Raw genomic sequence first — 14,441 nt, 5'->3', positions numbered from 1 at the left:
AGTACTTCAGTATCCAGGGGGATCCAGTACTGCAGTATCCAGTGGGATCCAGTACTGCAGTATCCAGTGGGATCCAGTACTGCAGTATCCAGTGGGATCCAGTACTGCAGTATCCAGTGGGATCCAGTACTGCAGTATCCAGTGGGATCCAGTACTGCAGTATCCAGTGGGATCCAGTACTGCCAGATGAGACTTTGATGGGCTGACTAGCAGTTGTTAGATGCTGGTAGTGTCTGGTTTGGTATTTAGAGCACATACTGCAGAGAGGAGAGGAGAAGGAGATTCAGAGAGAGACAGAGTGGAGGGAAAGAGAGTGAAATGTAATAACTTAATTAGTTACAAAACACAGACAGCATCGTGAGGAAGGCGCAGCAGCGCCTCTTCAACCTCAGGAGGCTGAAGAAATTCGGCTTGTCACCAAAAGCACTCACAAACTTCTACAGATGCACAATCGAGAGCATCCTGTCGGGCTGTATCACCGCCTCGTACGGCAACTGCTCTGCCCTCAACCGTAAGGCTCTCCAGAGGGTAGTTTGGTCTGCACAACGCATCACCGGGGGCAAACTACCTGCCCTTCAGGACACCTACACCACCCGATGTCACAGGAAGGCCATAAAAATCATCAAGGACAACAACCACCCGAGCCACTGCCTGTTCACCCCGCTATCGTCCAGAAGGCGAGGTCAGTACAGGTGCATCAAAGCTGGGACCGAGAGACTGAAAAACAGCTTCTATCTCAAGGCCATCAGACTGATAAACAGCCACCACTAACATTGAGTGGCTGCTGCCAACACACTTACTCAACTCCAGCCACTTTAATAATGGGAATTGATGGGAATTGATGTAAAATATATCACTAGCCACTTTAAACAATGCTACTTAATATAATGTTTACCTACCCTACATTATTCATCTCATATGTATACGTATATACTGTACTCTATATCATCTACTGCATCTTTATGTAATACATGTATCACTAGCCACTTTAAACTATGCCACTTTGTTTACATACTCATCTCATATGTATATACTGTACTCGATACCATCTACTGCATCTTGCCTATGCCGCTCTGTACCATCACTCATTCATATATCTTTATGTACATATTCTTTATCCCTTTACACTTGTGTGTATAAGACAGTAGTTTTGGAATTGTTAGCTAGATTACTCGTTGGTTATTACTGCATTGTCGGAACTAGAAGCACAAGCATTTCGCTACACTCGCATTAACATCTGCTAACCATGAGTATGTGACAAATAACATCTGAAGTGACATGGTGAAGGACAACAGCAGGGAGAGAAGTGACATGGTGAAGGACAACAGCAGGGAGAGAAGTGACATGGTGAAGGACAACAGCAGGGAGAGAAGTGACATGGTGAAGGACAACAGCAGGGAGAGAAGTGACATGGTGAAGGACAACAGCAGACAGAGAAGTGACATGGTGAAGGACAACAGCAGGGAGAGAAGTGACATGGTGAAGGACAACAGCAGGGAGAGAAGTGACAAGGTGAAGGACAACAGCAGACAGAGAAGTGACATGGTGAAGGACAACAGCAGGGAGAGAAGTGACATGGTGAAGGACAACAGCAGACAGAAAGAAGTGACATGGTGAAGGACAACAGCAGGGAGAGAAGTGACATGGTGAAGGACAGCAGACAGAGAAGTGACATGGTGAAGGACAACAGCAGGGAGAGAAGTGACATGGTGAAGGACAACAGCAGGGAGAGAAGTGACATGGTGAAGGACAACAGCAGACAGAGAAGTGACATGGTGAAGGACAACAGCAGACAGAGAAGTGACATGGTGAAGGACAACAGGGAGAGAAGTGACATGGTGAAGGACAACAGCAGGGAGAGAAGTGACATGGTGAAGAACAACAGCAGGGAGAGAAGTGACATGGTGAAGGACAACAGCAGACAGAGAGCAGTAACATGGTGAAGGACAACAGCAGACAGAGAAGTGACATGGTGAAGGTCAACAGGGAGAGAAGTGACATGGTGAAGGACAGCAGGGAGAGAAGTGACATGGTGAAGGACAACAGGGAGAGAAGTGACATGGTGAAGGACAACAGCAGGGAGAGAAGTGACATGGTGAAGGACAACAGCAGACAGAGAAGTGACATGGTGAAGGACAACAGCAGACAGAGAAGTGACATGGTGAAGGACAACGGCAGACAGAGAAGTGACATGGTGAAGGACAACAGCAGGGAGAGAAGTGACATGGTGAAGGACAACAGCAGACAGAGAGAAGCAGCGGTGACCTCCTGCTGACTGACCAGCGCTTGATATTGATTGGCTAAACCCCCTTGACGACCTAATGGGTGTCGCTGGGGAGTGAGGCGCGCTGGGCTCTATTGTTGACTTTAATGTTTCAACATCAAATCGATCTCTCTGTGTGTCACTTCATTTCAGTACAGTACCGCCTTCATTTCCTTGTTAGGAAGCTCATTGGATCCCAAACAGGGTGTATAATTGGAGGCGGGGCTGGAGCAGAGCCTGTCTGCCCACACTCATAGCTTTCTCCCCCGCAGCTCACCAGCTGATGTAGGCTGTGTGTGCCGGGTGTGGCCCTTCCTTCCCAATACTGAACAGAACTGCGCTGCCTATTTGTGCTGCTAATATTAATTGTGATTTCAATGAAAAGCTCTTCATCTCTCTAAATGCTCTTGTCCAGTCCCCTTAGTAGTCAGATCTCTCTAAATGCTCTTTTCCAGTCCCCTTAGTAGTCAGATCTCTCTAAATGCTCTTGTCCAGTCCCCTTAGTAGTCAGATCTCTCTAAATGCTCTTGTCCAGTCCCCTTAGTAGTCAGATCTCTCTAAATGCTCTTGTCCAGTCCCCTTAGTAGTCAGATCTCTCTCTTGTCCAGTCCCCTTAGTAGTGATCTCTAAATGCTCTTGTCCAGTCCCCTTAGTAGTCAGATCTCTCTAAATGCTCTTGTCCAGTCCCCTTAGTAGTCAGATCTCTCTAAATGCTCTTGTCCAGTCCCCTTAGTAGTCAGATCTCTCTAAATGCTCTTGTCCAGTCCCCTTAGTAGTCAGATCTCTCTAAATGCTCTTGTCCAGTCCCCTTAGTAGTCAGATTTTAGTCACAGATTTCCTTTTGTCTTGTTTTAGTCAACTGAAACAAACAATTATTTTGATTTAGTTATAGTTTTTTCTGGGTCTATTTGGTGAGTTAAAGTCTCGTCAATCCCCCCCCTCCAAATAAAATGTGTTTGACAAATATATTCACTCTTTGCGTTGAGGAAATGAACACTGATGTGATTAGATTTTTAACGTTGCTAGAATGAGATGTGGATCAAAGCGGCCTCATAAACATTTTCAGCCAGACTTTAGAAACACATATAAACACACACTCAGCAAAAAAAAATGGCCTCTCACTGTCAACTGCGTGTGTAAATATTTGTATGAACATAACAAGATTTAACAACCGAGATATAAACTGATGTTCCACAGACATGTGACTAACAGAAATGTAATAATGTGTCACTGAACAAAGGGGGGGTCAAAATCAAAAGTAACAGTCAGTATCTGGTGTGGCCACCAGCTGCATTAAATACTGCAGTGCATCTCCTCATGGACTGCACCAGATTTGCCAGTTCTTGCTGTGAGATGTTAACCCACTCTTCCACCAAGGCACCTGCAGTTCCCGGACATTTTTGGGGGAATGGCCCTGGCCCTCAACCTCCGATCGAACAGGTCCCAGATCCGGGCTCTTCGCTCGCCATGCAGAACACTGACATTCCTGTCTTGCAGGAAATCACGCACAGAACGAGCAGCATGGCTGGTGGCATTGTCATGCTGGAGGGTCATGTCAGGACGAGCCTGCAGGAAGGGTCCGTATGAGGGAGGAGGATGTCTTCTCTGTAACGTACAGCGTTGAGATTGCCTGCAATGACAACAAGCTCAATCCGATGATGCTGTGACACACCACCGCAGACCATGACGGACCCTCCACCTCCAAATCGATCCTGCTACAGAGTACAGGCCTCGGTGTAACGCTCATTCCTTCGACGATAAACGTGAATCCGACCATCACCCATGGTGAGACAAAACCGCAACTTGTCAGTGAAGAGCACTTTTTGCCAGTCCTGTCTGGTCCAGCGACGGTGGGTTTGTGCCCATAGGCAACGTTGTTGCAAATTATGTCTGGTAAGGACCCTCAGTCCAGCCTCTCTCAACCTATTGTAGACAGTCTGAGCACTGATGGAGGGATTGTGCGTTCCTGGTGTAACTCGGGCAGTTGTTGTTGCCATCCTGTACCTGTCACGCAGGTGTGATGTTCGGTTGTACCGATCCTGTGCAGGTGTTGTTATACATGGTCTGCCACTGTAAGAATGATCAGCTGTCCATCCTGTCTTCCCGTAGCGCTGTCTTAGGCGTCTCACACTACGGACATTGCAATTTATTGCCCTGGCCACATCTGCAGTCCTCAGGCATGCTGCAAGGAGGCATAAGGCACGTTCACGCAGATGAGCAGGGACCCTGGGCATCTTTCTTTTGGTGTTTTTCAGAGTCAGTAGAAAGGCTTCTTTAGTGTCCTAAGTTTTCATAACTGTGACCTTAATTGCCTACCGTCTATAAGCTGTTAGTGACTTAATGACCGTTCCACAGGTGCATGTTCATTAGTTGTTTATGGTTCATTGAACAAGCATGGGAAACAGTGTTTAAACCCTTTACAATGAATATATCTGTGAAGTTATTTGGATTTTTACAAATTATCTTTAAAAAACAGGGTCCTGAAAAAGTGACGTTTCTTTTTTTGCTGAGTTTACCAGTCCAGGGGGAACAGCTGGTCACTTTTGTGCAGACAGCTAGGATAGCTAGCAGCTAGCTTCGTTAAGTTTTGGTGGCGCTGAATAATTATTGCTAGTTAATGACTAAGCTTTGAGCAGTGTGGATATCTGAAAAACGGTTAAGAGAAAAATAATAGAGAACCACCATGCCAAGAGTGATGCCGAGCTCACCAAACATTCTGCTATCCCCACCACCAAGGTTGAGTAGCTCACCAAACATTCTGCTATCCCCACCACCAAGGTTGAGGAGCTCACCAAACATTCTGCTATCCCCACCACCAAGGTTGAGGAGCTCACCAAACATTCTGCTATCCCCACCACCAAGGTTGAGGAGCTCACCAAACATTCTGCTATCCCCACCACCAAGGTTGAGGAGCTCACCAAACATTCTGCTATCCCCACCACCAAGGTTGAGTAGCTCACCAAACATTCTGCTATCCCCACCACCAAGGTTGAGTAGCTCACCAAACATTCTGCTATCCCCACCACCAAGGTTGAGGAGCTCACCAAACATTCTGCTATCCCCACCACCAAGGTTGAGGAGCTTAGCAGCAATACCCGCCTAGCACCTGCTGACAGACAAGATGGAAATACCCTCCCAAAGCCTGCTGACAGACAAGATGGAAATACCCTCCCAGAGCCTGCTGACAGACAAGATGGAAATACCCTCCCAGAGCCTGCTGACAGACAAGATGGAAATACCCTCCCAGAGCCTGCTGACAGACAAGATGGAAATACCCTCCCAGAGCCTGCTGACAGACAAGATGGAACAACCCTCCCAGAGCCTGCTGACAGACAAGATGGAAATACCCTCCCAGAGCCTGCTGACTGACAAGATGGAAATACCCTCCCAGAGCCTGCTGACTGACAAGATGGAAATACCCTCCCAGAGCCTGCTGACTGACAAGATGGAAAAACCCTCCCAGAGCCTGCTGACAGACAAGATGGAAATACCCTCCCAGAGCCTGCTGACAGACAAGATGGAAACAAAAGGGGCAGGGGCCTAAGCACCAGCACTACTTTGTACATCGTTTGTATGTGACAGAGTGCAGCACTGTACTGCGTGTAGCCTACTGAAAGAAGTAGGCAGACCTGCACTCTGTTAGCATTGATTAGCATTACACAGGCGTTGTGTGCTGCTGTACGTGATGTCAACTATCTATGTAAATGCCACACAGCCTCCTCCCTGCTGCTCTCTTGCTACACCGTGTGTCAAGTCAAATCATATTGTATTTGTCACATGCGCCGAATACAACAGGTGAAATGCTTACCGAATACAACCTTACAGTGAAATGCTTACCGAATACAACCTTACAGGTGAAATGCTTACCGAATACAACAGGTGAAATGCTTACCGAATACAACAGGTGAAATATTTACCGAATACAACCTTACAGTGAAATGCTTACTGACAAGCCCTTAACCAACAATGCAGTACAAGAAATAGAGTTAAGAAAAATATTTACTAAATAAACTGAAGTGCTTTTTAAAAAAACGTTACATAACAATAACGATGCTATATACAGTATGACTAAAATGAAGTGTATATTTGTATTTTCTTCAACATGATTAAAGATAAACTATGTAGCCTGTAAGAATCTGTGATAGCCTATAGTGGTGCTCATCCTGTCCAGCTGATCTGTGCATGTTGGTAGGCGTAAATCAATGGGGGCTGGTGGGAGGAGATATAGGAGGACGGGCTCGTTGTAATGATGGGACTGGAATAAATGGAACGGTATCAAACATGTGGTTTCCATATGCTTGATGTGTTTGATACCGTTCCATATATTCCATTCCAGCCATTACAACGAGCCCATCCTCCTATAGCTGCTCCCACCAGCCTCCACTGGAACAAATGTAGGACAGATACAGTTGCATTTCAGATACACTTGTATGCCGGGGCCAATATCTGTTTCATGTTATTATATAAAACGTTGGTTGTTGATGTGTATGGCTTCATTCTGGTACATGTGAGCAGTAGTAGGACCAATCTACCGTGTGGTTTTAGGGCTCTAAAACAGTGCTAGTTGTGCTTCCCCATTGACTTAAAATGCCCCTCAATCATTTCATCCAGGAGCCTGATCACCACCACAGATTAGAATACACCAGTTTGCCCTGAAGGCTGGAGTCTCATTTGTACAGTGCCTTGCGAAAGTATTCGGCCCCCTTGAACTTTGCGACCTTTTGCCACATTTCAGGCTTCAAACATAAAGATATAAAACTGTATTTTTTTGTGAAGAATCAACAACAAGTGGGACACAATCATGAAGTGGAACGACATTTATTGGATATTTCGATTACAGCTGTAAGTCGCTTGGGGTATGTCTCTATCAGTTTTGCACATCGAGAGACTGACATTTTTTCCCATTCCTCCTTGCAAAACAGCTCGAGCTCAGTGGAGGTTGGAAGGAGAGCATTTGTGAACAGCAGTTTTCAGTTCTTTCCACAGATTCTCGATTGGATTCAGGTCTGGACTTTGATTGGCCATTCTAACACCTGGATATGTTTATTTTTGAACCATTCCATTGTAGATTTTGCTTTATGTTTTGGATCATTGTCTTGTTGGAAGACAAATCTCCGTCCCAGTCTCAGGTCTTTTGCAGACTCCATCAGGTTTTCTTCCAGAATGGTCCTGTATTTGGCTCCATCCATCTTCCCATCAATTTTAACCATCTTCCCTGTCCCCGCTGAAGAAAAGCAGGCCCAAACCATGATGCTGCCACCACCATGTTTGACAGTGGGGTTGGTGTGTTCAGGGTGATGGGCTGTGTTGCTTTTATGCCAAACATAACGTTTTGCATTGTTGCCAAAAAGTTCAATTTTGGTTTCATCTGACCAGAGCACCTTCTTCCACATGTTTGGTGTGTCTCCCAGGTGGCTTGTGGCAAACTTTAAACAACACTTTATATGGATATCTTTAAGAAATGGCTTTCTTCTTGCCACTCTTCCATAAAGGCCAGATTTGTGCAATATACGACTGATTGTTGTCCTATGGACAGAGTCTCCCACCTCAGCTGTAGATCTCTGCAGTTCATCCAGAGTGATCATGGGCCTCTTGGCTGCATCTCTGATCAGTCTTCTCCTTGTATGAGCTGAAAGTTTAGAGGGACGGCCAGGTCTTGGTAGATTTGCAGTGGTCTGATACTCCTTCCATTTCAATATTATCGCTTGCACAGTGCTCCTTGGGATGTTTAAAGCTTGGGAAATCTTTTTGTATCCAAATCCGGCTTTAAACTTCTTCACAACAGTATCTCGGACCTGCCTGGTGTGTTCCTTGTTCTTCATGATGCTCTCTGCGCTTTTAACGGACCTCTGAGACTATCACAGTGCAGGTGCATTTATACGGAGACTTGATTACACACAGGTGGATTGTATTTATCATCATTAGTCATTTAGGTCAACATTGGATCATTCAGAGATCCTCACTGAACTTCTGGAGAGAGTTTGCTGCACTGAAAGTAAAGGGGCTGAATAATTTTGCACGCCCAATTTTTCAGTTTTTGATTTGTTAAAAAAGTTTGAAATATCCAATAAATGTCGTTCCACTTCATGATTGTGTCCCACTTGTTGTTGATTCTTCACAAAAAAATACAGTTTTATATCTTTATGTTTGAAGCCTGAAATGTGGCAAAAGGTCGCAAAGTTCAAGGGGGCCGAATACTTTCGCAAGGCACTGTATATCCAGATTCTCTCTCTCTCTTTTCTCTTTATCTCTCTCTCTCTCTCTCTTTATCTCGCTCTTTCTCCCTCTCTTTCTCTCTCTCTTCGTCTCTCTCTATCTATCTCTCTCTATCTCTCTTTCTCTTTATCTCTCTCTTCATCACTCTCTATCTCTCTCTTTCTCTCTCTTTATCTCTTTATCTCTCTCTCTCTCTATCTCTCTCTTTCTCCCTCTCTTTATCTCTCTCTTTCTCGTTATCTCTCTCTCTCTCTTTTCGTTCGTTGGCTCTCTCATTTTATTTTCTCTTATCTTGAATTTCTCCCTGACAAACGTTTATTCCCTTTTGCTAACTTTGTCTTTCTTCTCTTTGTCCCTTCATCCACCTCCTCTGTTGCTCTCCCTCTGTCACTCCATCACTTTTAATCCCTTTTCCTCATTTCCTCTTCGCTCTCTCTCCTCCCTCCCTCCTTTCTCTCATTTCTCCCTTCCTCTATCTCCCTCCCTGATCTTGCTCTCCTTCCCCCACCTCTCTCTCCTCCCTCCCTCCTTTCTCTCATTTCTCCCTTCCTCTATCTCCCTCCCTGATCTTGCTCTCCCTCTCCCCACCTCTCTCTCCTCCCTCCCTCCTTTCTCTCATTTCTCCCTTCCTCTATCTCCCTCCCTGATCTTGCTCTCCCTCTCCCCACCTCTCTCTCCTCCCTCCCTCCTTTCTCTCATTTCTCCCTTCCTCTATCTCCCTCCCTGATCTTGCTCTCCCTCCCCCCACCTCTTTCTCTCACTCTCTGAACCTGTTGGCAGTATGTATAATTAGACTCTAAAGGCATGTCTCTGGCCACTTTGCCCGGGGTCCTACAGGCTATTTGATTGGACGACCCTGATGCTCTGCGGGGGTTTCTGCACTGTGAGGGCAGCTTTTAGCCTCCAGCATTACTGTTGTGCCAAATGCAGGTGGTCCACCTCGGACAAACGCACACACACATGAACACACAAACAGACATAAACAACTTTTTAAACACACACACACACATGCACACACAAACAGACATAAACAACTTTTTAAACACACACACACACACACAATCAACTTTTTTAATCTAGACTCAAAGAAGCCCATCTTACAGTTTTTTACAATCATTTTGGCACTAATTTCAGAATCTTGTGGTCATTTTTCAAAACTCTAGACACAAAACTCAAAACGGTCATCACTTCTAACACAGGCTGTCCAATGTTCAAAACCTTGCGTTGTTCATTCATATCTTTAAAGAAACCTTCCTCTTGTAGAATCATTGGTTCAAATAACTAATGTATCATGAAATACCACAGGAACATTCATTTAGATCAGCCACACACAAGATCAAATAACTAATGTATCATGAAATACCACAGGAACATTCATTTAGATCAGCCACACACAAGATCAAATAACTAATGTATCATGAAATACCACAGGAACATTCATTTAGATCAGCCACACACAAGATCAAATAACTAATGTATCATGAAATACCACAGGAACATTCATTTAGATCAGCCACACACAAGATACCGATAGGTTCACGGTGAAGTTGATTGTACAATCATTAAATATTGTACTACAAAATATGTGACACGTGTTTCATTATGCTACTACATGTAAATACACCACTGTAAAAGGACTAGTAGAGAGAATACTACAGACACAGTGGAGTCATTGAACAAAATATGACATTTATTGATGAAATACAATAAAATCACAACATAGGTTTCTTTGAATCAAAGCAAAAATAATTAGCTTCAAAAAAAGACAGGAACTACAGTAAAACATCACTGCAGTGTTCCTCACCCGTCTTACTGTAAAACATCACTGCAGTGTTCCTCACCTGTCTTACTGTAAAACATCACTGCAGTGTTCCTCACCAGTCTTACTGTAAAACCTCACCCGTTACTGTAAAACATCACTGCACCTGTCTTACTGTAAAACATCACTGCAGTGTTCCTCACCTGTCTTACTGTAAAACATCACTGCAGTGTTCCTCACCTGTCTTACTGTAAAACATCACTGCAGTGTTCCTCACCTGTCTTACTGTAAAACATCACTGCAGTGTTCCTCACCTGTCTTACTGTAAAACATCACTGCAGTGTTCCTCACCTGTTTTACTGTAAAACATCACTGCAGTGTTCCTCACCTGTCTTACTGTAAAACATCACTGCAGTGTTCCTCACCTGTCTTACTGTAAAACATCACTGCAGTGTTCCTCACCTGTTTTACTGTAAAACATCACTGTGTTCCTCACCTGTTTTACTGTAAAACATCACTGCAGTGTTCCTCACCTGTCTTACTGTAAAACATCACTGCAGTGTTCCTCACCTGTCTTACTGTAAAACATCACTGCAGTGTTCCTCACCTGTCTTACTGTAAAACATCACTGCAGTGTTCCTCACCTGTTTTACTGTAAAACATCACTGCAGTGTTCCTCACCTGTTTTACTGTAAAACATCACTGCAGTGTTCCTCACCTGTCTTACTGTAAAACATCACTGCAGTGTTCCTCACCTGTTTTACAGTAAAACATCAACTGCAGTGTTCCTCACCTGTCTTACTGTAAAACATCACTGCAGTGTTCCTCACCTGTCTTACTGTAAAACATCAACTGCAGTGTTCCTCACCTGTCTTACTGTAAAAACCAGAACAAATGATTGATTACGGTACTTCTATATTTCCATCAACTCTGTCTTGTGGATTTGGCCACAGGTTCTCATCCACATCACAATGGATGTTTTCATTCACCAAACATCTTGGGAAGAATCTTCATCCATGGCGAATCCAGGCCTGACACTGGTCTGCCGTGATGTCATTGTATGGCGAATCCAGGCCTGACACTGGTCTGCCGTGATGTCATTGCATGCGTCATCCATGGCCTGACACTGGTCTGCCGTGATGTCATTGCATGCGTCATCCATGGCCTGACACTGGCCTGCCGTGATGCCATTGCATGCGTCATCCATGGCCTGACACTGGCCTGCCGTGATGTCATTGCATGCGTCATCCATGGCCTGACACTGGCCTGGCATTGCATGCGTCATCCATGGCCTGACACTGGCCTGCCGTGATGTCATTGCATGCGTCATCCATGTCATTGCATGCGTCATCCATGGCCTGACACTGGCCTGCCGTGATGTCATTGCATGCGTCATCCATGGCCTGACACTGGCCTGCCGTGATGTCATTGCATGCGTCATCCATGGTCTGCCGTGATGTCATTGCATGCGTCATCCATGGCCTGACACTGGCCTGCCGTGATGTCATTGCATGCGTCATCCATGGCCTGACACTGGCCTGCCGTGATGTCATTGCATGAGTCATCCATGGCCTGGAGAAGGGTGGCTTGTTCGTGAGGCGCCTATCATATACCTTCCACCTCCATTTGGAGAAAAATTCCTCAATCGGGTTTTAAGAAAGGAGAGTATGGGGGTAAGTACAGGGTGTAAAATTGTGGTTGGGCCTGTAAACATGCTTGCACCATTTGAGCATGGTGGAACCTGACATTATCCCACACAATGACATAGGTCACGCCATCAACTCTACAGACCTGATTTAGCTCATCAAGAAAGGTTACATTCGAACAGCGAATCATGTGGCTGACTGCAACTCAATATATAGAGTATATAGAGTAGAGAGCTTTAGATGTTGTTTGACCAAACATTAGAACGGGCAAGATGTGTAATCTAAGCAACTTTGACCGTGGTATGATTGTTGATGCCACACATGGTGGTTCCAGCATCTCAGAAACAGCTGTCCTCCTGGGATTTGTACGCACTAAAGTCTCTAGAGTTTACAGAGACACACTACAGTCTCTAGAGTTTACAGAGACACACTACAGTCTCTAGAGTTTACAGAGACACACTACAGTCTCTAGAGTTTACAGAGACACACTACAGTCTCTAGAGTTTACAGAGACACACTACAGTCTCTAGAGTTTACAGAGACACACTAAAGTCTCTAGAGTTTACAGAGACACACTAAAGTCTCTAGAGTTTACAGAGACACACAGTCTCACACTAGAGTGAGTGAGACAGTTACAGTCTCTAGAGTTTAAGAGACACACTTGTTAATGAGAGTTTCAGAGGACAGGGCTAAAACACCTTGTTAAGAGACACACTCAGTCTCTAGAGTTTAGAGAGGCTAAAACACCTTGTTAATGAGAGAGGTCAGAGGAGTTTACAGAGAATGGTGAGAAAACAAAACACATTCAGTGAGAGAGGTCAGAGGAGAGGGCAAAACACCTTTTTAATGAGAGAGGTCAGAGGAGAGGGCTAAAACACCTTTTTAATGAGAGAGGTCAGAGGAGAGGGCTAAAATACCTTTTTAATGAGAGAGGTCAGAGGAGAGGGCTAAAACACCTTGTTAATGAGAGAGGTCAGAGGAGAGGGCTAAAACACCTTGTTAATGAGAGAGGTCAGAGGAGAGGGCTAAAACACCTTGTTAATGAGAGAGGTCAGAGGAGAGGGCTAAAACACCTTGTTAATGAGAGAGGTCAGAGGAGAGGGCTAAAACACCTTGTTAATGAGAGAGGTCAGAGGAGAGGGCTAAAACACCTTGTTAATGAGAGAGGTCAGAGGAGAGGGCTAAAACACCTTGTTAATGAGAGAGGTCAGAGGAGAGGGCTAAAACACCTTGTTAATGAGAGAGGTCAGAGGAGAGGGCTAAAACACCTTGTTAATGAGAGAGGTCAGAGGAGAGGGCTAAAACACCTTGTTAATGAGAGAGGTCAGAGGAGAGGGCTAAAACACCTTGTTAATGAGAGAGGTCAGAGGAGAGGGCTAAAACACCTTGTTAATGAGAGAGGTCAGAGGAGAGGGCTAAAACACCTTGTTAATGAGAGAGGTCAGAGGAAAGGGCTAAAACACCTTGTTAATGAGAGAGGTCAGAGGAGAGGGCTAAAACACCTTGTTAATGAGAGAGGTCAGAGGAGAGGGCTAAAACACCTTGTTAATGAGAGAGGTCAGAGGAGAGGGCTAAAACACCTTGTTAATGAGAAAGGTCAGAGGAGAGGGCTAAAACACCTTGTTAATGAGAAAGGTCAGAGGAGAATGTCCAGACTCATTCAAGCTGACAGAAAGGCCACAAACGCTCAAATAACAGCTGTTTAAAACAGTGGTGTGCAGAAGGGCATCTCTTAACGTACAACACCGTGAATAATTCAGGCTGTTGTGGAGGCAAAAGGGGGTCCTACCCAGTACTAGATAGGTGTACCTAATAAAGTGGCCGGTGAGTGTACAGTAATGTCAAATCTGAAAACATGGTCTGGAAAAGTGGTACATGGGACCATAGAAACAGTGTCTGATAAAGAGTGATGATGAAATATTACATCCATAGATAATGTAGTCCAGTTGGTTCATGGTCCACGGTAATTGGTGTCAATGGATCTCGTTATCCTGAAACTTTCATGAAACTAAAACTAAACATGGAATATTGTTTGTCAGTTTCCTTATCAATAAAACTATGCATTAAGAGTAATGCAACAGTTAAATATCCCTCTGATCAGTTGTATCAGTTGATAGTTAGATCATTGTAATGAAATGAATAGACAGTCATCTCAGATGTAATGTGTGATTTTTGTCAGTTTGTTATATCTGGAGTACCTCTCCTGTCCTATTCGGTGTCCTGTGTGAATCTAGGTGTGCATTCTCTAATTCTCTCTTTCTCTCTTTCTCTCTCTCTCTCGGAGGACCTGAGCCCTAGGACCATGCCCCGGGACTGCCTGACATGGTGACTCCTTGCTGTCCCCAGTCCACCTGGCCGTGCTGCTGCTCCAGTTTCAACTGTTCTGCCTTATTATTATACGACCATGCTGGTCATTTATGAACATTTGAACATCTTGGCCATGTTCTGTTATAATCTCCACCCTGCACAGCCAGAAGAGGACTGGCCACCCCACATAGCCTGGTTCCTCTCTAGGTTTCTTCCTAGGTTTTGGCCTTTCTAGGGAGTTTTTCCTAGC

General features: G+C 44.8%; 1 protein-coding gene across 1 annotated transcript; it reads left to right on the top strand.

Annotated features, from left to right (window-relative positions):
• The first annotated feature begins 1,278 nt into the window (after positions 1 to 1,278).
• Positions 1,279 to 1,617, top strand: LOC121845260 (uncharacterized protein ECU03_1610-like). Its single transcript, XM_042316237.1, has one exon. The coding sequence runs from the start codon at positions 1,279 to 1,281 to the stop codon at positions 1,615 to 1,617; it is 339 nt and encodes a 112-aa protein (XP_042172171.1).
• Positions 1,618 to 14,441: the final 12,824 nt, after the last annotated feature.

The sequence above is a fragment of the Oncorhynchus tshawytscha genome, unplaced genomic scaffold (genome assembly GCF_018296145.1).
Source record: "Oncorhynchus tshawytscha isolate Ot180627B unplaced genomic scaffold, Otsh_v2.0 Un_contig_2871_pilon_pilon, whole genome shotgun sequence".
Lineage (NCBI taxonomy): Eukaryota > Metazoa > Chordata > Actinopteri > Salmoniformes > Salmonidae > Oncorhynchus > Oncorhynchus tshawytscha.
Note: the sequence above shows the minus strand (reverse complement) of the source record. Positions and strands in the feature narration are given on the sequence as shown.

Coding starts and splice junctions, on each gene's coding strand:
- LOC121845260 (XM_042316237.1), top strand. CDS start 1,279: ATGGTGAAGGACAACAGCAGGGAGAGAAGTGACATGGTGAAGGACAAC.